Source organism: Sminthopsis crassicaudata, chromosome 4 (assembly GCF_048593235.1).
Source record: "Sminthopsis crassicaudata isolate SCR6 chromosome 4, ASM4859323v1, whole genome shotgun sequence".
Lineage (NCBI taxonomy): Eukaryota > Metazoa > Chordata > Mammalia > Dasyuromorphia > Dasyuridae > Sminthopsis > Sminthopsis crassicaudata.
The window spans coordinates 222,452,474-222,477,258 of NC_133620.1; the positions used below are offsets into that span (position 1 = coordinate 222,452,474).

At 38.1% G+C, this 24,785-nt stretch overlaps 1 protein-coding gene across 1 annotated transcript in view; it reads left to right on the forward strand.

Annotated features, from left to right (window-relative positions):
* The first annotated feature begins 4,619 nt into the window (after positions 1-4,619).
* The window catches only part of LOC141540704 (adenosine receptor A1-like), a 29,771-nt gene continuing 9,605 nt past the window's right edge, over positions 4,620-24,785 (forward strand). Inside the window, exons 1-3 of the mRNA XM_074264706.1 lie at positions 4,620-4,926; positions 22,046-22,100; positions 22,924-22,930. Coding sequence (XP_074120807.1) covers positions 4,620-4,926; positions 22,046-22,100; positions 22,924-22,930 — 369 coding nt within the window. The remainder of the gene's footprint in view (positions 4,927-22,045; positions 22,101-22,923; positions 22,931-24,785) is intronic.

Consider the following 24,785-nt stretch of genomic DNA (forward strand, 5'->3'; position numbering starts at 1 on the left):
TTGCTGGCTGCATTCCAAGTTCCTTTGCCTTTTGGAATATAAGATCCAGGCCTTTCAATCCTTTAAAGTGGAAGCTGCTAGGTCCTGAGTAATCCTTGTTGTGACTCCTCAGTATTTGAGTTGTTTCTTTCTTGCTGCTGGTAATATTTTTGCCTTCATTCGATAGTTCTGAAAGTTAGCCACAATATTTAATGTTGGGGTCTCTTTCAGGAGGTGTTTAGTGAATTCTTTCAATGATTATTTTACCTTCTGATTTTATGACATCCAGGCAATTCTCTTTGATGATTTCCTGAAAAATAGTGTCTAGGCTCTTTTTTCATCATAGTTTTCAGTTAGCCCAATAATCCTTAGATTGTTTCTCCTAGATCTATTTTCCAGGTTAGATGTTTTCCCAATTAGGTATTTTCTATTTTTTTCTATTTTTTCATTTTTTTTGGTATCGCTTGACTGATTCTTGTTGTCTCATTGTGCCATTCATTTCCATTCATTCAGTTCTGATTTTTAGTGAATTATTTTCTTTATTTACTTTTTTTACTTCTTTTTGTATTTGTCCAATTGAATTTTCAAATGAGCTGTTCTGTTCTATGGAATTTTTTTCCATTTCACAAATTCTGTTTTTTAAAGAGTTATTTTCTTTTTCCATTTTACAAATTCTGTTTTTCTGGGAGTTGATTTCCTTTTTCCATTTATCAAATCTATCTTTTAATGAGTTATATGTCTTTTCCAAACCCTCTTGCAAAGTGTTCATTTTCTTTCTCCATTTTTCTTTGTAATGTTCTGATCTTCTCTCAGTTGTAATCCTTCTCTGGGAGGAGGTTTCTTTTCTGTATAATCTTTTCCTCTATGAGCAGGTTTCTTGGGAGGCTTCTGGAGCCTCCAGCCAGCCTCTTCTTCTTCCTGAATCCTGGCTCTGAATCTCCTCCAGCTCTTGTCCTTCCCCAATCCAGACTGCTTGTCCAGGCCCAATGTTGCCTCTTTTATCCTCCCAGAGAATGGGTGTGGGATAATGCAAGGGCTTCTGGGAAGAAGTACTCCAACCAATGAGCTTGCTCCTCTTAGAATATGATCCAGAGAACTATCAAGTCAACCTGAGTTCTCACCTTGTCATTGTCCAGACAACCTGAGTTCTCACCTAGTAATCCTAACATTTCTTCTAGCTCTCTTTTAAGATCCTTTTAAATTTCTTCTAGGAGAGCCTTGTATGCTGAGGATTAGGTTATATCACCCTTTGGTGCTTCATCTGGAGATGATCTGCTTTTAGTCTCCTCAGGGTTTGGAATCTGTTCTTCTCTTTCACCATAAAAACTGTCTATTGTTAGAGTTCTCTTTGCTTTTTTGCTCCTTTTTTTTTTTTTTTAAAATAATGTCTGCTTTTAGGGCAGGGGAGGTTTTCCAAGCTTCTTCTACAGACAGCAGCTTCCTTTATAAGCAGGCTACATGCTGGGTCAGTGCTAACTCACTCCCAGTGCTGGGTGGGCATGGCCAGGTCCTGTGAGATTCTGGTGTTTTGGGGTCCACTATTGATCTTTTGTGTTTGTGTTGGAGGTTTTATAACTTCTCTGCTGATCTACTGGCTTGCAATCATGACAGAGTGGCCAACACTGTGGTAGAGTCCTCCCATAGATTCTCTGCCATTCAGAGACTGCACTGCCCTACAGAGTCCACACTGCCCTAGGACTCTGCACTGCCTGCGCTGGCTGCACTGTAGTCTGTGCCAGCTGCTTGTGGTGGTTGCCTCCCTCCTGTTTCCAATCAAAACAGATCTTTGGTGATCTTTGAAATTATCTCCTGCTGGTAATTTGTTGCACTCCCAATATTTGTGGATTCTGCCGGTCCAGAGCTAATTGAGAACCTGGATTTGCTAATTGGTCTGAGGGGTATAACAGAAGGTCAGAAAGAAATGTGTATCCTCTCCACCATCTTGGCGCTCTGCCCATGGAAGTCCAAGCTTAATTTTCAAACCAGAATTCTACAAGTAGGTACAAGTAAAAAAGGAAAACAACTCCAATATCTTTGCCAAGAAAACCTTGTAGGGGGTCACAAAGAGTCAGACATGACCAAAAAAAAAAAAAAAAAAAAAACCTGAACAAGAATAACAAAATATAGAATATATGTTTTATATATTCATATAGAATATATGTTTTTATGGTTAGCTTTCTGGAGGGCCTTTGGACCAGCCAGGGTCTCAGCAAAATAATCACCATGAGAACAGTCAGGAATAAAGTCCAAAGTCTTTATTATCTCCTTCACAGTCTGTCTCCTTCACGTGGGACCAGGCTAGCTTTCTGGGGGACTTCTGATGTGATACTTCTGAGGTGATGAAAAGGATTATGCCATATCGTAAGCCTTTTTGAACTACAGGGGTGTGATGGCCTTGAAAGGTTCCTTCTTGTACAATGTCCCGTCATCACTGGAATATTGTAAGAAGTATTGATGTAATTCCAATTAGGAGAAGGAGGATAGAGTGAAAGTGAAATCATATGGTTTGTCCAGATGTGAGAAGAAGTGCTGAGAGAGCTCCTGTGAATGGCCATGGGCTAGGGTTTACTATGTAGTAGGAATGGGTTTGGTGGGTCATTATCTGAATGGATCTTAGTTTCAATGAAGGAATGCAGGAGTCAGGAGATCCAGCCACCAGGATGGTGGTCAAATCTTCTCTGTCTTTGTCTGAGTTTGTCCCCAGTTTATATACTCTATTACAATTACCTCATTACAGTATACTGAGTATAAACCAATCATCATATCACTAGCAAACCATTATATGTTTTAAGATCAAATCAATCATACTGAACTAGAGAACTATTAATCACCATGCTAAACTAGTTAGCCATTGTCTTATCATCACTGAGTTAACACCTTTTTCCAGTGTTCTGGTCTTACATCTCCCACTTTCTTTAGTTTTAGAACATAGATGGTCATGCCCTCCCTGACTTCTCAGGGAGGTGAGAACCCCAAAAAGGAGATGATCATGCCCTCCCTGACTTCTCAGAACGGGGCATGAAAACACCAAAGAGAAATGGGGAGTCAAATCAGATTTTGTTATCAGGTTTCTGAAGAATCTCACTTGAAACAGGTATCCATAAATCCATCAACATGGGAAGTATTACATAAGCACATAGTAATATAACACAGGCTAGTAATGATATAACAAACAACGTGAATCACCATGAGGAATTACACATATCCATAAATACTAGGAATAGTCCAAAACCAATCTATTGTCCATTACTTTTTGTGTCAGGGAATCTAATGATTCCTATAAATTCTGAAGTCCAGCAATAGTCTTATCATGTCTCAGGGAATCCAATGATTCCTGCTGGTTTTAAAGTTCTACAATAGTGTTATCAACAATTTTTGATGTTCATGAGTCAGTTTCCATACACATTAGGTTAACAGTCATACTTTTTCAGTGGCACATGTAGTCAGAGATAGAACCACTCAATGTTTCTTGAGTTTTCTTTGTTTTGAGGTTTTTCTCTTTTTCTGTCTCTCTCCAATGGACAAGGTGTATATGACTTGTTGGCACCCATCTGATTCCTTCTCCATCTGTAGATATACAAGCAAACCCTCTTCCCCAAGCAGTTAACCTATCTGATCCCTTCCATTCACCACTTTTGGGATCTCTCCTTATCACCTGGCAATTATCTTGGAGAGCTGCTCACATTGAACATTGTCCCTCTGTTGTAATCCCTTTCTCCCATTTGATTGCTTTTTGACTCATTAATCATGTTGGGGTACTGAACTTCTAAAGATTCTCTGGGTGTAACCTTGGCTGCCATCATACCCCAAGTGTTTTTTGCCTGGGACCCTGGAGCTGGGCCCACCTCTTGTTTTCCCAAGTCAATTTATATTCTGACACCCACTGGGGTCCTGGAGCTGGGCCTCGCTTTCCATTTTCCTGAGTCAAGCTACATTCTGATGCCCAATGGAAGCCCCTGTTGCATTTTGGACATGGGGTTTTGAGTCTTGTTCTCTCACCATGTCCTCTCACTCTATCTCTATACCTACATTGAGCTTTCAGATGTCCTACTTTACCACGCTGAAAGCATCAACGAGTCTCTCTGGAAGTCCCTTGCCAAAAGGGGCCCTGCTTTCCCATATACTGCATCATAGCCTGAGTATAAAAGGCATTTGTGCCCACTGTGGCACAGTGTCTTATGATCTCCTCTAAAGAAGCCTCCTTGTGTAGTCCTAGTATAATTCTTCTACAAACTTCATTAGCAGTTTCTCTAGCAAGTTGTTTTATCAATATTCCTTTTGCTGCATTTTTACCAATAGTTCCTATGACAACTATCTGCAGATGTCCCACAAAATAAGCAAAGGGTTCATTTGGACCGTGCTCTATTTTTGTGAAGGCTTTCCCTTTGTCTTGTTTTCCTGGGAGGGTGCCCCATGCTTTGATAGCAACAGCAATTTGCTCATATGCTATCAAAGGGTAATTAGTCTGCACTAAAGTGTCTGCATAATGATCTATACTTGCTAGTTGTTCAAAGATGATTGGTATATTAACTCCAGGTTAACCTCATCATTTGTATGGATATCCCTGAAAAGTATATGTCAAGGTGCCTGCTGTGTGCCCACCAGTACCTGCCAGCTGATGTTCCTGCTTTGTGCCCACCATGCCACCTTCCATATCAGCCTTCCAGGCCACTTACATTGGCATCGAGCTGCTCATCACTCTGGTGTCAGTGCCTGGGAACGTGCTGGTGATCTGGACAGTGAAGGTGAACCAGGCTCTTCGTGATGCTACCTTCTGCTTCATTGTGTCGCTGGCCGTGGCCGACGTGGCCGTGGGTGCCCTGGTCATCCCCCTTGCCATCCTTATCAACATTGGTCCCCAGACCCACTTCTACACCTGCCTCATGGTGGCCTACCCTGTCCTACAGAGTTCACTATACTTCAAAAGCCACAACAAGTTTTGTCCAGGTTCTAAACATGTCCTTGCTATAGATTTCCAATCACGAGGGGTTAAAATTTCATAAGCCAAATTCTCTAGTACTATCTTAACATAAGACAATGTAGCCCCATAAAGAGTGCAAGTCTTTTTCAGATCTTTGATAGTTTTTATATCACAAGGAGTGTATCTTCTCCTGGCTTGACCTGAAGAATCAAATTCTTCAATCACAGGGTATGCTATTATTCTTAAATCAGATATATCCTGTCCTTTTTTAGCTTTTACTAGTACCTTTTGTAATCTTGTCATAGGCTGCTTCATGGGTGGTGCTGATTGTGTCACTGCCCCTGCCCCTCTTCCTTGTCCCTCCACCCATGAAGGGTTAATTGAGGGAGCAGAGTCAAGGGATGGGGAATGCCCTAATGGCCCTCCCTACTGTGAAGCAGTACACTCCTTAATTTTATCAGCATTGTACTTAACTCCTTTCTTGCCTAATTTTTTATGCTTTTCAGCTACTTTGTCAGTACCATGGTCCTCCTCCTCTGTCTTTTTCCTATTCTAAAATTTTTGTAATTCTTTAAAGCTATTGGCTATTCTTTAAAGTTATTGGCTATAAAGTTTGTATATATAATGTTTCTTTAGCAATTGAATCAGGACCATTATCATTATAATATTCAATTAGGTTTATATACTCTATTACAATTATCTCCTTCACAGTCTGTATCCTTCGTCTAGGGTCAGGCTAGCTTTCTGAGGGACCCCCAAATGGGTCTTGGTTTCAGTGGAGAAGTGAAGGAGGCAGGAGAGCCACCAGGATAGTGGTCAAGACTTTCTGTCTCTGGCTGAGTTTGTCCCCAGTTTATATACTCTATTACAATTACCTCATTAAGTATACTGAATATAAACCAATTATCATATCACTAGGAAACCATTATTTGTTGTAAGATTAAATCAGTCATACTGAACTAGAGATGGATTAATGACCATGCCAAACTAGATAACCATTGTTTTATCAATTCCACTGAGTTAACACCTTTCTCCAGAGTTCTGGCCCATTACAAATAAATGCATAATGAATACAAGATAGTTGCATGCAAGTGATTATAGTGGATACTTACTTGGAAATAAAAGACATGGTTAATATCCTTAAAAATACATAATATACTTTCAGTTTCATGTACAATCACCATTTTTAAAAGAAATTATACTTTGTTATGAAAATGCTTGTTTTAGTCCATAAATAAAAATGAGAAAAAATAGTTTATAATGTGAGGAAGAAAATGTACATACAAAAAAAAAATGTCTCCTCTAAAGCCAGGGCACTGCACATCATGGGCACTTAATAAATGTTTAGTTGAATGAATAATATTATGAAGCAGCATAAGTACAGTATGTATAGTGAAGACTGTAGGGAATTGACAGGACTGATCACAATATCCAATATTCAAACTCTGGTTTCCACTTTGCTGTATTGATCTGAAGTGCACTTCTTTGTGATCAAATAGAAGTTAGGTCTCTCAGCTAGACCTCTTTGCACTCATCTGTTCCATAGTTAACGTTCAAAAGAGACAAGAGGTTATGATGGAATCTTGGGACTTTCTTAAAAGTGCCACTTAAGTTTGATTTGTATTTTGTGCTGCTATCCTAAAATGAGTTTATAAATTTTGAGAATGATGTTCAGCATTTTAAAATTACTCCCAGTTCCTGTAAGTTGTAAATTACAATAAAATCTTCTTTTTAAGGGAACAAACTCACTAGTTCTAAATTTGCCATTCTCCCTTGTATAATATTTATCTCAGTAGTACAGGTGGAAAAGAAATATGGTTTGATGGTTAAAGAGTTGTCCTTGAAGTCAGAATTTCTGGCTTTAAATCCTGTCTCTGATAAATACTAGCTACATGCTAGCCAATTTCCCTATGCCCCAAGCAATTCTTTAAGAAGATTAGATGAGTTGCAGGTCTACCTCAGTGAAGTGAATTTTTATACTGTTTGTTAGAAATATGCTACAAAGTTAAACAGAACTCAGGAATGTATGAAATTGGTGTACTTACTGTTCTTGCAAGAGGAAATGATGAAATTAACATACTACTTGATCCTCCCATTACATGTTCCTCCTTGACATGTTCCTCTTTGATGTATTCTCACTTCCTCATCATATAATCCATGTTCAAAATTAGTGAAAAATTCCTCCTTTGAGGAGAAGTTAAAATTAGTTAATATTAACCCATTAAGCATGCACTCAGTACATGTTTAAGGGTGATTATTATAAGTTTATCTGTTTGGTGGCTCAATAGCTTGTTTTATACAATTAACAACATCAGCTGATGGGACCTTTAAGTCCTTGCCCCATATGGAAAAAAATAACTTTATAGGTTGCTCACAATATTGTGTGCTATGAGTTTTCTATGCCACTGAAAAAGTATAAGCTCAGATCAAATATATATATATAATATGTGTGTGTGTATGCCATTTACCACATTTTATTTATAATGACAGAAAATATTTTCACTGGAATTTTTTTCTATTGCTTTCTGATTTCATATTAAGAAAACTTGGGTATCAAAGTACACTTTAGTAACTAACAGTTTTGTGAAAGTATTTGGATTTTATGAGTTGACTGCACATCATGATCAAACATGTGAGTGTGAAATGACCAGTGGTCAAGATGAAACAGAAGTTTTACAAAGGTCAAAAATTGCATAATTGAATACATGTAAATTGGCAGATTGGAATATAATCTGTCAATTGTCAGCAATAAATGAAACATCAAAGATTTTCTAACTCATATCTCTCATTCTCCTCCTGCATGCATCTAGAAGGAAACAGGAGGAGGAAGATTAAATGAATTGTACCAACTCACAGAGCTAATTAATAGCAAAGGTAGACCTAAAATCCAGATTTCCTATTTCCAAACCCAATGTTATTTATACTACACAGATAGTCAAGCTGTGGGGTTTTTTTTTAATTATGTATTTCCACAAAGTATATGGAAAGTACTATGTGACTGTGAACAAATCACTTTTCTTCATTAAGCCTCAGTTTCCCCACATGTAATATAGTAAGGACTTGGAAAAGAGAGTTTTTAAAAAGAATCACAGTGTTGTTTTCTTTAATTTATTCTTACTTCACCATGAAACTCAGACCTGTGACCCAGGAGGAATGCCATATCTGGTGTAATGGACCACTTAGGCTTGAGTGTTAAGATAATCAATTCCTTAAATAAAAACATATTGATTGACCCCCAAATAAAAGCAGCCTTAAAAGAGCTAAATTGTGAGAGCAGCTAGGTGGTATAGTGAATAGAATGTCAGTCCTGAAGTCAAGAAGATTTGAGTTCAAATTTGGCCTCAGATACTTCCTAGCTATGTTACTGTGCGTAAATGGCTTAACCCTGTTTGCCTCAGTTTCCTCCTATGTAAAATGAGCTGGAGAAGGAAATGACACTACTTCAGTATCTTTGACAAGAGATCCTTCCAAAAGGGATCACTAAAACTCAAGGCTGAAAATGATTCTACAACAACAAAAGCAGCCTACAAGGAAACAAGAGCTACTCACAAGAGTCTCAGAAGTCCCTTGCTCAATCCATGAAACCCTATATGCTATTCCTTGCTCAAAGGACCCACAGCTGGCACCATAGGATTCACTAAAGCATTGTCACAATGCTACTAATCAAAACTTTGTTCTCATAAAAGGCTGCACTGAACTCAAAATGGCATTGAGCTTTGAGTTGTGTGCCAAAATTACCTTTAGGAACAGCACATCAGAAAGGACATGTGATTTTTTTTCTACTGTCCCATAACTCAGACAGAAAAAAAAAATATTAACAGATTTGAGTGCAGCTTGAATGAAGCTTGAAATGAAGAAAAAAGGGGAAGGAAAAGAAATCAGCTGTGGGTCTGAAATCAACTTTAGAAAGCTTTATCCCAAAGGTATGGTGGTTGATAAAGGAAAGAATCTTTTTGCTGAAAGTGGTGTAAAAACAGGTTTGTAGTAGGAACAATGCCTTAATTCTGTGCATTTCCTCATTTGAACTATATGGTAATTCTATGGTATAGAATGAAGTTGGTTTTATAAATGATCTTTATACATTTCCATCATGTTATACAGTGAAGAGTTTTTTTGGATGGTGGTGAAGGTGATTTTGGGACTGAGTCTGCAGTTTCTCTAAATGAGAAAATTCCCTCTATTAACACAAATGTACATTTGCTATGCTACAACTAGTAGCTAAGAGAAAAAGGAAGAACATGAGCATTTATTAAGCACTTAGTATGTGCTAGCACTGTGCTAAGTGCTTTATAAAAATTATTTACAAGTGTCTTTACAATATCAGCCTTGGGAAGAAGGTGTTATTATTATTATTTCTGTTTTACACTGGAAGAAATTGAGGCAAATAGAGGCTTTTTTTCCTTTACCTTTCCAAATCTCCATTTTGGCAATTCCAATTCTTTCTCTTCCAGTCCCCACTGAAGGGCTGTCCAAATAAACAGAAAAGTTTAGCATTGGTAGAGACTTCCGAGGCCATCTAATCTAATTCCCTCATTGCATAGTTAAGTCCAGAGACATTTGGTGATTTCCCCTCCCCTGGGAAATATAAATAAAAAATTTAAAGTAGGATTTGAATCCAGGTCCCCAGATTCCATAAAGTGCTTTTTTCATTGTCCTATGATGCCTCTTATTATCTGCTTTACCATATCACCTCTTTAATACACTTTGACATATTAAAAATATATCAGGGAAGGGATTTTTCTTCCAGATTGAAAACAACAATAAGTATTAATAAAGATTTTAAAATCTGTGATTTTAATAGCAAATCCAGGAGAAATTTTGCATAAATCATAGCAATAAAATTTGCCTTTCAATGTCTTAAATGATTTGCTTATATCAGCCATCCTTCAGGCTGATTCTGTCATTCATAGGAATTGGACAAGAGAAGGGCTTTTGGCCCAAACTGGCCTCAAGAGTAAGAAGAGTATGTGGAGAATTCTAACTTGAATGATGAATGAGGTGCTAAAGCACTGGTTTGGGAAAGTGGAATCATGGTTCCCTAGGAGCGCTATAGCATAATTTCAAAGGGTATGTGATCAGAAGGTCTATCCTCCTTGACAAAGGTGGAGGAGAAAAGATCCCCATCCTTCATCTGTGCAAACTCTTCAAAGCAGGGAGTGGCACTATGGAGAGAAAAACCTGAATTTGTAGCCCAAGCTTCCCCCTCATAGTATACCTATCCTTTAACCCACTCTCTCATCACCTGGTTATCTCAAGATACCCCTCAGAGGATAGGCTCTGTACATGAAGGCAGAGACTGGTGAGTAAAAATTAAACTTCCCCTTTCCCTTTTTTACTTTGGGTAGGATAAAATGAGTTTATTTGCACAGGAAGAATAAACATGGATGGTTTGCGACATGCATTACAGATTTCATTACATTATTTTTTCAATTTGATTTTTCTATCTAAACTTGCACACTAAAAAAAAAAGAGCATTCCCATTGACAAAGCAGAACACCAAAAGAGGATTGTATGTGAAATTGTAAATCATTTCACCTTGCTTGCTTTTACAAATGCGCATGCATGAACACACACACACACACACACACACACACACACACACACACACACACTTCACACCTTTCTTTCAAAAATGCCCTCCTTGTTTGTGGCTCCCTTTGAAATTCCTTTAACTGTTCATTTTTCAAAATGTTCTAAGGGGTCAAAGGGAGGGCGCTGCTTATTTGAAAGGCTAACTCTGCTTGTGATGAAAAAAGAATGTATATAAACATAGAAAGCAAGAAATTCTGGGCATCAGGGCTGAGGTATTGCATACAGCAGACCTACCTTACTATTTTGTGTAACTCTCATCGGATCTTAAGTGTTGGAAGGGATTTCAGAGATCATTCATTCCATCCCAAATCATGAATCTATTCTTCCATTTTGCATCCATTTTGTCTTAGGATGCAAAATTATGGGATTATTCCTACATTCAAGAGGGTGCTTATTCCATTTTTAGACAATTCTTAAGGAGTTTTTCTTTAGGTTGAGTCAAAGTTTGTCTTTTTAATTTCTACCTATTTCTCCTCGTACTGGCCTCTGGGTCCTCACAGAACAAGTCTTAATTTTCTTTTCACATAACAAACCTTCAAATATTAAATACAACTGTCAACTTCCCTGTCCTCAACCCCACCCCATCTCCAGAATTTAGCCTGAGAATTTACTTGGGCTCATTGTACTATTCATATTATCTTTGGACTTTTCTTTTTGGGTTCCTGGGAAATTATTGGATAAAAGAAAGGAGTTACTAAGGTATGCAACAAGAACTCCTCAAACTTTTAGGACAGATTCAGCAGGCTAAACTCCCAGTCCTTTCTACCTATTTATTACACAAGTTCTTCAATGCTCGGTTTGGTTTTTATTTTTTACATAATTAAGTTTGTTGAAAAATGTCTTTCACGGCTCATCTGGTATAAAAACAGTCAACTTATTAAAATAATTTCTTTATGTGTTCCTCCTCATCCAAGTGTAAGTTTATACCCCCCCCCCCTTTTGTCTTTTTTAGAAGACAAATTTAATGTGTTACTGTGGTGCAGAAAATCAATGCTGGAAATCAATGGTAATTTTTCAGGCTGTTTAAACTTATTCACATGGATGACTAAGCCTGCTGCTGCTGTTAGAAAAAGAATATAGTTTAGTTACAGAGGAAATATTCCAGTTTGTAGCACCTCTACTGGATGCAACTGAACAACCTTTCTGTGAGGAATATAGCAGTTCTCTTTGGTGTTTTGGAGTTCATATAATATCAGATACCTCCTGTACTATGGACAATATAGCTGGGGAAGGGAGATACATGTAAAGAAAACAATTACAGAATATGTCAAAGCTAGACATAAGCAAAAGTCATCCTTTATAGGACTGTTTATCAATGCCACCTGAAGAAGCTGTTCATGTTTCCTTCACCCTCTCTTCTTACTCTGAATGCTTTCCAAAATTCTCTCTCCCCACTCTTACTCTGGAAGTCATCTTAGCCCTTCCAATTCTCCATTATGAAAACTCTCTAATCCTCTCTCTTCTTATCCCCACTGTTGGGACTGTCCAAACCTCACTGTCCCATTCTCACAGTAGGAGGCATCCAACTGTCTTTCTTTTCTCCCCATAATGTGGCAGCTATATGGCCAGTATATACCCCCTCCTTTTTTCCACCAAGGAAGCTGTCCTTTTTCTTTTCTTTTTTAAGGTGGTGGCTTTTTTTAAATGGAGAAGCTGCTTGTCTGTTGAGTATGAGAATTATATCTTAAAGTTTGCAAATGCCAATCTTAGTTTCATTTTCATTTTGCTTTAATTTGACATCCATTTCCTTACTAATAGTAAGATGTACATTTACTTTACTTCTCTCTCTCTCTCTCTCTCTTGCTCTTAAATATAAATATATATATATATAATATATATATATACATGCATGTTATTTCTCACATTTCCAGTGAAGGGAAATCTCTGAGTTAGAAAATGTTTCTTCTAGTCAAATACCATAGCATCATAGGGTTTCAGGATAGAAGGGAAGGGAAGGGAAGGGAAGGGAAGGGAAGGGAAGGGAAGGGAAGGGAAGGGAAGGGAAGGGAAGGGAAGGGAAGGGAAGGGAAGGGAAGGGAAGGGAAGGGAAGGGAAGGGAAGGAAAGAGGGAAGGGAAGGGAAGGGAAGGGAAGGAAAGAGGGAAGGGAAGGGAAGGGGGAAGGGAAGGGAAGGGAAGGGAAGGGAAGGGGAAGGGGGAAGGGAAGGGAAGGGGGAAGGGAAGGGAAGGGAAGGGGGAAGGAAAGGGAAGAGGGAAGGGAAGGGAAGGAAAGAGAAGAGGGAAGGGAAGGGAAGGAAAGGGAAGAGGGAAGGGAAGGGAAGGAAAGGGAAGAGGGAAGGGAAGGGAAGGGAAGAGGGAAGGGAAGGGAAGGGAAGAGGGAAGGGAAGGGAAGGGAAGAGGGAAGGGAAGGGAAGAGAAGGGAATGGAAGGGAAGAGGGAAGGGAAGGGAAGGAAAGGGAAGAGAAGGGAAAGGAAGGGAAGGGAAGGGAAGGGGAGGGGGAAGGGAAGGGAAGGGAAGGGAAAAGGGAAGGGAAGGGAAGGAAAAAGGGAAGGGAAAGGAAGGGAAGAGGGAAGGGAAGGGAAGAGAAGGGAATGGAAGGGAAGAGGGAAGGGAAGGGAAGGAAAGGGAAGAGAAGGGAAAGGAAGGGAAGGGAAGGGAAGGGGGAAGAGAAAGGAAGAAAAGGGAAGAGGGAAGGGAAGGGAAGGGAAGAGGGAAGGGAAGGGAAGGGGAGGGGGAAGGAAAGGGAAGGGAAGGGAAAAGGGAAGGGAAGGGAAGGAAAAAGGGAAGGGAAAGGAAGGGAAGAGGGAAGGGAAGGGAAGAGAAGGGAATGGAAGGGAAGGGAAGGGAAGGGGGAAGAGAAGGAAGAAAAGGAAGAGGGAAAGGAAGGGAAGGGAAGAGGGAGGAAGGGAAGGGAAGGGGGAAGGGAAGGGAAGAGGGAAGGGAAGAAAGGGAAGAGGGAAGGGAAGGGAAAGGAAGGGAAGGGGGAAGGGAAGGGAAAAGGGAAGGGAAGGGAAGGAAAGGGAAGAGGGAAGGGAAGGGAAAGGAAGGGAAGGGGGAAGGAAAGGGAAGAGGGAAGGGAAGGAAGGAAAGGAAAGAGAAGGGAAAGGAAGGGAAGGGAAGGGAGGGGAAGGGTAGAGTTTCATCATAGGGTTTCACAATAGAAAGGACCTAGACAGAGATCATCTAATTCAACCCCATCATTTTAGAGAAGTGGAAGGAGAGGCCTAGTGAGACAAATGATTTTCCTTCCTTTTCTTTTCTCCTTTCTTCCCTTTCCTTTCCTTTTTCCTTTCCTTTCTCCATTCCTTTCCTTTTTTCATTTTTCCTTTTTTCCTTTTTCCCCTTTTTTCCCCTCCCCTCCTTCCCCTTTTTCCTTTCCTTTCCTTTCCTTTCCTTTCCTTTCCTTTCCTTTCCTTTTCCTTTCCTTTCCTTTCCTTTCCTTTCCTTTCCTTTCCTTTCCTTTCCTTTCCTTTCCTTTCCTTTCCTTTCCTTTCCTTTCCTTTCCTTTCCTTTCCTTTCCTTTCCTTTCCTTTCCTTTCCTTTCCTTTCCTTTCCTTTCCTTCCTTTCCTTTCCTTTCCTTTCCTTTCCTTTCCTTTCCTTTCCTTTCTCTTACTCAGTCCTTATAGGATATCATATCCTTACCTGTGGGTGCTCTATAGAAAGGAATATAAATTTTGATTACAGAAAATTGGCTCAGAGTGAATGTAAAGAGCAAATGAAATCCTGAGGGTTTTCCTCTCCCAGATTGTTTTTATTTTATTTTATTTACTAGGTAAAACAGATCATTCTCTACCTCATTTCTTACCTAACCTTAATCACTGAATAAACATAGGCTTTGGTCAAACTAAGACCTTTTAAAGACTTTACATTAAAGAGGCCAAGATCTCTCACTGTATCCTGGCTGCTCTGTTCTATATCTGGCCACTGAACCCTCTGGATGGCTCTGGAGGAGAAAATGAGGTAGGTGACCTTGCACAGACCTCCCTCATTTTAATCCCAACTCACTTTTATATCATGTTACAGAATAAGACTGTAAGTCAGGATTTGAGCACTGGTTCTCTGACTCTAAATACAATGCTCCTTCCACTATGATTCATGATTCCCTGTCCTGGCCAGAGAGTTTGGGAACCATAGGCATTCTAGAAAACTACTCAACATTCTCTGGTTCTAGAACCATTGACTCTTAAATCCATTCTCCATAGCCATCCAATTCCGAACTATTGAAAAGCCTCTCATTGAGACGACCATCTAATCATGGAAGAGAACTAGGAACAACATTAGATGCTCATTCTGGCCCTCATTTCCCAGTGTCTAATGTTAGCTGCTACTGCAGTACTAACTATTTCTTCCACAAAACAGCCACTTCTACTAATAGCTTGGGAAGAAAATTCAGCACCAAAACCAGCATCTGAATCATTACAGAGGAGTGTCAGGCAATCACTAATATACTCAGTTATTATTATCATTCCAGACATTGCATTCACAGTTCTTTGGGGGAGGAGGTTGCAACTATCAATTCTTAAATTACAGTTTTAAAGCAAATAGATTTGAGCCAGAACCTAGCACCCCCAGAGCAATGTGTCAGCTCAGAGATGATGCATGCTTTAGCTGTTACACCAAATGAAGCTTGGCTAGACACCAATAAATCATCAGAGGGTTAAAGAACCTGTGCAAGATTCATCACTAATATTGTCATTCTACATACCCAATATGAACATCACACTCATCAATTATGAGAAGCTGATGAGACACCCAAGAAAAAAATCTGTGATACAGCTCATCACACCAGGCACTACTTCTTAAAGGAAATCTGGATGGCAGGTTGACATGAGACTGAGAAAACCATTCATTCCTTTGCTTTCCCCTGGAGAACAACCTCTTGTTTCAGAGACGCACAATGCATTTGCTTCTCATTTTACCAAAAGACACATCCAGGGAAGTTATACATAAATGGATTTTTTTTATATTTTAATAGTTTTTATTTACCAGATATATGCATGGGTAACATTGACAATAGCCAAACCTTTTGTTCTAATTTTTCCCCTCCTTCCCCCCTCCCTAGATGGCAGGTTGACCAATATATGTTAAATATGTTAAAGTATAAATTAAATACAGTATATGTATACATGCCCAAATAGTTGTTTTGCTGTACAAAAAGAATCAGGCTTTAAAATTGCGTACAATTAGCCTGTGAAGGAAATAAAAAATGCAGGCGAACAAAATTAGAGGGATTGGGAATTCCATGCAGTGGTTCATAGTCATCCCCAGAGTTCTCCCACTGGGTGTAGCTGGTTCAGTTCATTACTGCTCTATTGGAACTGATCTGGTTCATCTTACTGTTGAAAATGGCCACATTCATCAGAATTGATCATCATATGGTATTGTTGTTGAAGTATACAACGATTTCCTGGTCCTGCTCATTTCACTCAGCATCAGTTCATGTAAGTCTCTCCAGGCCTTTGTGAAATCATCCTGTTGGTCATTTCTTACAGAACAATAATATTCCATAATATTCATATACCACAATTTATTCAGCCATTTTTCAATTGATGGGCATCCAAGTAGTTTCCAGTTTCTGGCCGCCACAAAGAGGGCTGCCACAAACATTCTTGCACATACCGGTCCCTTTCCCTTCTTTAAGATCTCTTTGGGATATAAGTCCAGTAGTAACACTGCTGGATCAAAGGGTATGCACAGTTTGATAACTTTTTGAGCATAGTTCTAAATCATTCTCCAAAATGGCTAGATGTATTCACAATTCCACCAACAATGTATCAGTGTCCCTGTTTTCCCACATCCCCTCCAAGATTCTGCATTATCTTTCCCTGTCATTCTAGCCAATCTGACAGGTGTGTAGTAGTATCTCAGAGTTGTCTTAATTTTCATTTCTCTGATTAATAATGACTTGGAGCATTTTTTCATATGAATAGAAATAGTTTCAATTTCTTCATCTGAGAATTGTCTGTTCATATCCTTTGACCATTTATCAATTGGAGATTGGCTTGTATTCTTATAAATTTGAGTCAATTCTCTATATATTTTGGAAATGAGGTCTTTATCTGAACCTTTGACTGTAAAAATGTTTTCCCAGTTTATTGTTTCTCTTCTAATCTTATCTGCATTAGTTTTGTTTGTACAAAAACTTTTCAATTTGATATAATCAAGGTTTTCTACTTTGTGATCAATAATGATCTCTAGTTCTTCTTTGGACATAAATTTATTCCTCTTCCACAGGTCTGAGAGGTAAACTATCCTATGTTCCTCTAATTTATTTATAATCCCATTCTTTATTCCTAGATCATGAACCCATACACCCTGACCTTGGTATATGGTATTAAATGTGGGTCAATGCCTAGTTTCTGCAATAAATGGAATTTTTAAAAATCAAATTATTTAAAATGTCCTGCAGGGTGTTGGACATTTACTCCTCTTCTTGTTCCTTCTCTTTCTCCTCTACCTTTTCCTCCTTCCCTTCTCTTTTTCCTTCTCTGCCTCCTCCTCTTCCCCATCCCCTTCTCTTTTCTTACCCTCCTCCTCCTTACTTTATAAAGCTCAGAAGGTGCTTTGGTAAATGAAAAAGAGCTTTTTGTAATGAGAATTAACACCTTCCAAACCATACTTACCCCTCATAATTGGCTTTATAAGTTTAGATTCACCTGCTTGGTTTTCTTAAAGGGACAACAACTGTACATGGTGTTAAGTTGTAGATGCAGTATGAAAGAATCTAGAAGCAGAAAATTCTGACTTTCTAAAGATTTAGGCAAGTCATAGAGCCCCCAGTTCCTTGATCAAGATGATTGGGTTGAAATTGCCAAAATAATTAGACAATGGATTTCTGAACCTCACCTCATATGAAAGGGAACTAGATTAGCTAATCATACATTGCTGTCCAATCCTAAATCAAAAGGATATCGATCATAGAATACTACAGCTAAAACTGTGACTACATAGGATCTCCAGAAAGAATATAATTGGACACAATCACAAACAGATGATAAATAGTTTGACTAGAGAAAGTTCTGTGAGACAACTGGAGTTAATTTATTCTAGCAGGTTTTTTTGTTTTGTTTTGTTTTATGAAAAGTTGTCACTGGAATCTCTGGACCATAATGTTATGTTTTGGAAAGAGGATAGTCCTGAGAGGTAGGACAGAAGGATTGAACATGCACTGAAGTCAGCAATGCTTTGGGAACAGATTAAAATGTAATTAGGAAACACTTCACAAAATAAATACAAATACAATAGAATTTATATAATATCAATATGTGATTTTTCTAAGTTAATATGCAGCCAACAGAGATCTTTATGTATAGTTTAGTGATCCCTATTTAAAATTTGAATTTACATCACCAAGATTGGTGGGGGGAGGAAGTGGGTATCTGCTATCATTTTTGTATTTATGTCCTTAGTCCCTACCACAGTTTCTTGTATGTATTAGTTACTTTATAAAAAAATTTAAACATAATCCTGAATGGAAAAAAAATGGATATTCAGTGAATTGTCAGACTTTCAGGATTTTGTTGCAAAAAGACCTGAACAGTAGAAAAATCAACATGTAGGACACAAGAGAAATATGTTTTAAATAAATACATTAAGAATAAAAATATTAATTGGCTGATTGATTAGGCCATTAACTTGCTATATGATTTCAGAAATTCCTTTTAACTTAAAAATGCTATGGCTTTCATACAACTTTCTAATATATTTTTTGATGAAACTGAGATTCTTGAGGCAGATTATTTAATCAATAGGTGGGATCAGGGAAGGAGAAGTATATGTTTGGGTATCTCAATAGAAATATGATAATGAAAAAAACCCAAATTTTTGAAAGAGACTGGTAGCTTCTTAATGGTAGGAAGTTTATTTGACATTCCCTTCCAATATTTCTTGTCTCTGCACCACCACTTTGCAAATTCCTCATTCTAGTTCTCTAAGAACTAACATTCTAATGGAGGAGACAGCATGTATAAATAGATACAAGTTAGATACAGACTAAATGAAATGATACTCTGGTACCAATATTTATATAAGCAGTTTTTAAAGTTTGGAAAGAACTTTATAAACTTCATTTTTTGAGTCCCCAGAATAAAGATGTTATTAATATATCCATTTTATTGGTAAAGAAACTGAGAACCAGAGAGGTTGTGACTTGCCCAGATTTGCCGTTCATGAATGCCTAAGGCAGGATCTGAACTTAGATATACTTACAGGAATATATTTCTGACTTGGACTGGTCTCATGAGGGATCATTGTTAGTTCCTCCTTAATTTTCTTTTATGTCTCTTATTTCTTTCCCAAGTCATGAGTAATATATATCAAATGATATAAAAGAATCATAGGATTTAGAGCCAGAAAGGGCCTTTGAGATCATTTAGTCAAAGCTCTGTATTTTAATAACAAGGCCCAGAAAGAACCATAATGATGCAGGTATTACATGGTAGAATAGTAGTTCAAACCAAGCTCTTCAAACTCTGCCTTACTGGGAAATATGTAATCTATAGCAATCCTATGTTCATAGATTGGACAATAATTCATTAGGTATCTACTACATGCCAGGAACTGATATGAAGCCAAAATACAAAACAATCCTTGCTATTAATGGAAATTACATTCACTGGGGGAAGGGCAGAATAAAAAATTATATATGGAGAATATTAAAAACAAAATGCATACAGAATAAACACAAAGTAAATTCTCAGCATGAGCGTACTAGCAATTTGGAGTGGGGAATAAATCCAAGATAAGCTTGAATTTATAGGAGAGGCTGAGCCTTGAAAGAAGACAGGAATCATAGGAGGCAGAAGTAAGGAGAAAGTATATTTCAGATATGACAGGTGTCCTGGGCAAAGAGACAGCCGTTGTTGGAATGTCACAAGTTATTTAGTTGTTTTAAGTTGTGTGACCCCATGGGGGTTTTCTTGGCAAATATACTGGAGTGATTTGCTATTTCCTTTTCCAGCTCATTGTACAGATAGAGAAACTGAGGCAAACAGGGTTAAGGAACCTGTTGGAGCATTCATGAGTCGCACAGTAGTAACTGTCTGAGGCAGGATTTGAACTCAGAAAGATGAGTCATGTGGAATCTAAGTCTGGAACTTTGTATACTATATTACCTAACTGTCCCAGAATATCATATAGGGAACAGAAAATAAGCCAGTTTGGTTAGAATACACTATGCTAAGGAAAAGAGGATATTTAGAGCTTAGAAAGGATCTTAGACAACACTGAGTCCTTTCTTCCTTTCACAAAGGAGGAAACCGAATCTGAGTAAGTTTAGACTGCTGAGCCAGACTGAGAAGAGCTTTCAAGGAATTTGTGTTTTATTTTAAAGGTAAGAGAGGATTTCTAAAATAGAGGCTCTTGAGCAGTGATATTTGGTCAGGCCTATGGTTCAGGAATATAAATTTGACATCTGTAAAGAAAATAAATTGGAAAGTGGAGAGAGACCTGAAAAAGGAAGACCAATCAGGAAAACATTGCAATATATCAGAGAGGAGAGATGATTGAAAAGCCTTGACAATTCAAAGCCTTGATTTGAATATAAAGAGTGAGGAAGAATAAAAAATCATAAAGAATCAAGGATGACTATGACTTTGTGGATCTGAGTGAAGAGAAAAAATGGTTATGCCGTTAATAGAAATCAGGAAATGAGGGTGGATTTTGGACAAAAGATAGTGATTTCTGTTATGGATACATGAAGTAAAGTGGAATATGGATGCCCCCCCCCATCTCTCCCCATTTCCTCTACACTCCTCCTTGGGCCCTGTTGTGATGGGAGCTGACACACCGTGGACGTACAATTAGAAAGTCCAATCAATGATCTGGAACTAGAGCTTAAGAAAGAGACACACTGAATATGTAGACATAGGAATCATGTGCTTAGAGATAAGAATTAAATTACTATCTGAGAGTTGATGAAATACAACCAAGAGAATATTCAGAGAGAAATCAACCCAGTACAAAGCTCAGTACCAACCCACACCTAGGCGGTGAGACATGGATTGTTGTTGTTTGTCCTTCATTCTCAAAGAGGACCAATGACATCACAGATTGGTATCTTGACCATGTAAAGTAATATTATAAGGGAGACTAATTCCGGTAGGAAGAGAGTCAGGAGAAGTGAAAGTGGCCTGAAAACCCAATGAGGTGAGAGTATCCTAGAAGAGGGTGGCCAATAGTATCAAAAGCTGAAGAGAAGTCAAGATAAATGAGAAGAAAAAAAGGCCATCCTGTGTTTCCTATGTATGTATCCATGAATGCTCCAATGACAGGTGACTTTTTAATAAGTAATTAGTCCTCTCTTGAGAAATAAACTTTGCCCTGACAATTCAGAATGATTTTCTAAACTGCTCTAAGATGAAAGAGGAATTTTGACCAACCTAAAGATGCTGCAGTGCTTCTTGGTTCTTAAACAAACCCTAAAACAGAAAGTAGTTGCACAACCTCAACAGGACATAGGATATAATTTGTATTTTTGATGACTTCTTGGATTTATGAATTTCAATGAAATGTTGGCTGCAAATGTGATGTCATTTCTTTCAGGTGGTGGTGGTGGGAGGAGGGCCAGAGAAATAAAGCAGTACCAAAGTTTCCTTCTTCAGTCTAATCCAAGCTGCTCAATGTTTTTGTTTTTGTTTTTTTTCCTCTTTTCACAATCCCTTCCTACCACTCCCCCATCCTATTCATATTCTGATCTTCAATACACTTGAAAAGATGTTATTTCAAATGTTCCTACCAAAAAAAAAAATCATTCTGGGCTCTTAGAGTCTGCTCTCAAAGGACTTAATCTGCATTTGTAGCTAACTGGGTGGCTGCAGATGGGGCTGTGCTCCAGGCACTAGGAGATCTGATTTGGCATTATAAGTATACCTGGCACTTAGCAAAACACTTCAGTATAACTGCCTTCCTTAGACCCTTCTGAATAAGAATTCCTGAACATCTGGCTATTATTGGATTGAAATTTACTTTTTAAAAATTTTACCTTTATTGTGTACTAGGGATAGAGAGTAAATCAAGGCTTTATTAAATAAATCATTAGCAATGGGATTGCAAGGGAAATACCTTACTTGAGAGAACCAACTTTTATGAAGCATTTTATTAGTACCTATTCTAAGCAGTGGGCATCTAATTAGCACAGTGGATAGAGCACCAGGGTTGGAATCAGGAAGATTCCCAAGTTCAAATTTGGCCATAGACACTTCCTAGCTGTATGACCCTGGGAAAGGCACATGACCTTGTTTGCTTCAGTTTTCTCATCTATAAAATGAGTTGGAGAAGGAAATGCAAAGCATCCCAACATCTTTGCCAAAGAAAATCCCAAATGGGGTCATGAAAAGTTGGACATCACCAAACACCACTATATTCTAGGTCAAACAATGAATAGGCATGTTAAAATTAACAGCATTTGTGCTAAACAATCAATGTGCTAATTTCAATTGAACTTTATTAAACTAGGAAGATATGTGACAATGGTTCAGAATGTCAATTAATTCATTCTTTCTTATTTGGTACTTGCTAAAAAGTAGCTGGATGGGCATAAGTATTTTGTTTACCAGCACAGATAAAGACTCCTCTCAAAAAACTTATCAACAGGAATGGCCAAAAACTCACCTACAGAAAATGCCAGTGATGAACCTTTCTACGCTTGGTTAGTGGATTTTCAGACAATCTGCATATAGTCTTTGGACTCACATTTGACATCTTTGCAGCTTGGTAGGACCTATCAAAGTTAGCAGTGACTGTCTAGAACTCAGGATCATAAATCTCTGACATCTGTTCTGTCTTTCTGCTCACACAATCACCACACTAGGTCAAATCCCTCCTCACATCTCTTGAAACTTTTTCAACAGTCTCTCAACCAGATTCCCAGCCTCTAGTGTTTCTCCTTTCCGATTCATCTTCCACCTAACTGCCAATGTGTTCTTACCTTTCAAAATGTCATTCCCTTGCTTAAGAATCTTCAATGACTCCCTAGTGTCTCTAGGACAAAATAAAAATTCCTTAACTTGGCATTACAAGTCTATTGCAACTCCAAAGCATCATCTAGACATCATATGATATGTTATATTGTATATTACATTATCTTCTATTTTTTCAGAATTATTATGATCACTTTATGCAACTCTTGCCAAACCAGTACTCTTGCTGCCTAAATTCAGCATTGAATCAGGAGTCACTTGTCACAATCATTAGTTTCCTTCAAATCTCAGTGCAGGTGCCATTGCCTACTGGAATTCACCTGTCCTGATCACCTTAACCATTACACTGTTTTCCTCTCCCTCAAGTTAATGTATATATACTTCTTTAAAAATTTTAAAAATTTATTTTATTGTGAACCCAGGAAATAAAACAAATATTGCCATAACAATAGAATGGGGGGGCAGGTACTTCCACATGAAAGTGCAAATCTCTTATGCATATTGACAAAAACATATACTTCTGTTTTCATGTTGTATTTCACTCCTTCACAGGAAGAATGTAAGACAGGAAGAATCTCCCTTCTCAGGAAGAATGACCTGAGAGGTCATACATTGGATTTAGTCTTTATATTCTGACTGACTAACACAGTAACTTGCACATAGTAAGCATTCCATAAATATCTGTTACATTGATTTCAAAACATAGATTTCTATTATCATAGAATTACAAAATTATCCAGAATTACACAAATTAGTGTTGACATAAGCAAATTAGGAGTGGAATCTAAACGAAAAAAACAAGGGAATGATGATTTTAGAAACTAATTCATCTTCTCTCAGATAGAAAATAGTGTCTCCAAACTTTCCCAAACTACTTTAGAGTTAGGACACTTTAGACTGTTTAAATTGTTTGGACTCCTGAGCAAACATTTTAAAACAAAGAAACAAAGGAAGAATACAGACATAGCTTTCCTGTGTCTTTTCAGTTCTAGAGTTGTGGGTTCAGATTCATATGTTCATCACAGACCTACCTACGTGTTTACTTTCCCTAGATTAAATCTCAATAACAAAGATATTCTTGATGGATCTGCCTATATCCATAAATAAGCAAAAAACAATTTTCTTTTGTCAGATGAAGAAAATGCCTTCTCCCATTTGCCATCTCCTCCTGTTCTCCAATAACATTGTCAGTCAGCAAGCCTTTAAATGTTTCTTTTTGTGTCAAGAGACACTACTAGTATCTCTTTACAGCCCCAAATGCTTTGTATCTGTTTTGAATTTGCCCAAATAGGTATGCATTTGTCTCCTCTGTATAAAATAGAATTCTTGAGATCAGGCACATTTTTGTTTTTCCTGTCCTCAACATCTAGCATAGAATCTAGTACATAGTTGGCATTTAATGAATGCTGATTAATCCATTCTTTTTAATAAATAAATGTTTGTTAAGGTCAATCAGTCAATAGACATTTATTAAGCTCCTACTAATGTGCCAGACACTGTGCTAAGTGATATGGATACAAATTAAAAAAAAAAAAAAAAAAAGACAATCCCTGATCTTAAGGAACTTGTATCCACTCAGATACATTTTCTGATTTCCACTTGCCTTCCCTTATTAGACAAGTCATGTTCTTACAAAAAGTGCTTCTTTGGAATAGAGACATGCAACACAAAGCAGGACCCATTCCTGAATTGGGGAGAAGAAACCAACCAAGCACCTGCTAGGTTGAAAGTGAGAGTAAAAGTAAAAGTGAAAGAATTGGGCTTTTTTTTTTTTTTTCATTTTCTCTTTTCAAACCATTCAGTGCCTGACATCTAAAAGAAGAGGTTTTTGATGGGATGGAAATGCTTTTCCCAGCTCTGTGTGGTCTCTAATTAAATGGCTCACTTAGATTCTCTGAGCAAAAAGGCTCCTCAGCAGTTCTGGCAATAGCTACCCCATTTTCCTTGCTTCTAATCAACCCAGAATCAGCCCAATGTGCACTGGGATTGGGTCACAAGTTTGGCAATATGAAATCTGGGAAGAAGCCCCTGAATCCCACCCTTCTGAGTTCTTGGCCTCCTTTGCTCAGGAGAGAGCCATTGACAAAGCTGGCGACTAGCAAAAATAGCCTGGGACCTCAAGGAGGCTGTTGAAGCCATCTGTCCCATCATCCAGACAGTTTTGGTTCTTACCCTCTGATGGTTCCCAAGTAAGAGCAAGATCAAAAGTTCTTCCTGAATCCAGTACTTCTTAATGGCAATAATGTTTGGCTAAGCATCAGAGCTACTTGCAAATAGAGGTCTTCAGAGTGACTGAGGGCGGGAGGCATCTCCAGCTAATGGATTTTGTGACTATTTGACTGTAATATATTTTTTAAAAATGACAGTTGTTCAAGGAACACCCCACTGGAGCATGTTAGACCTGGTATTCCAAT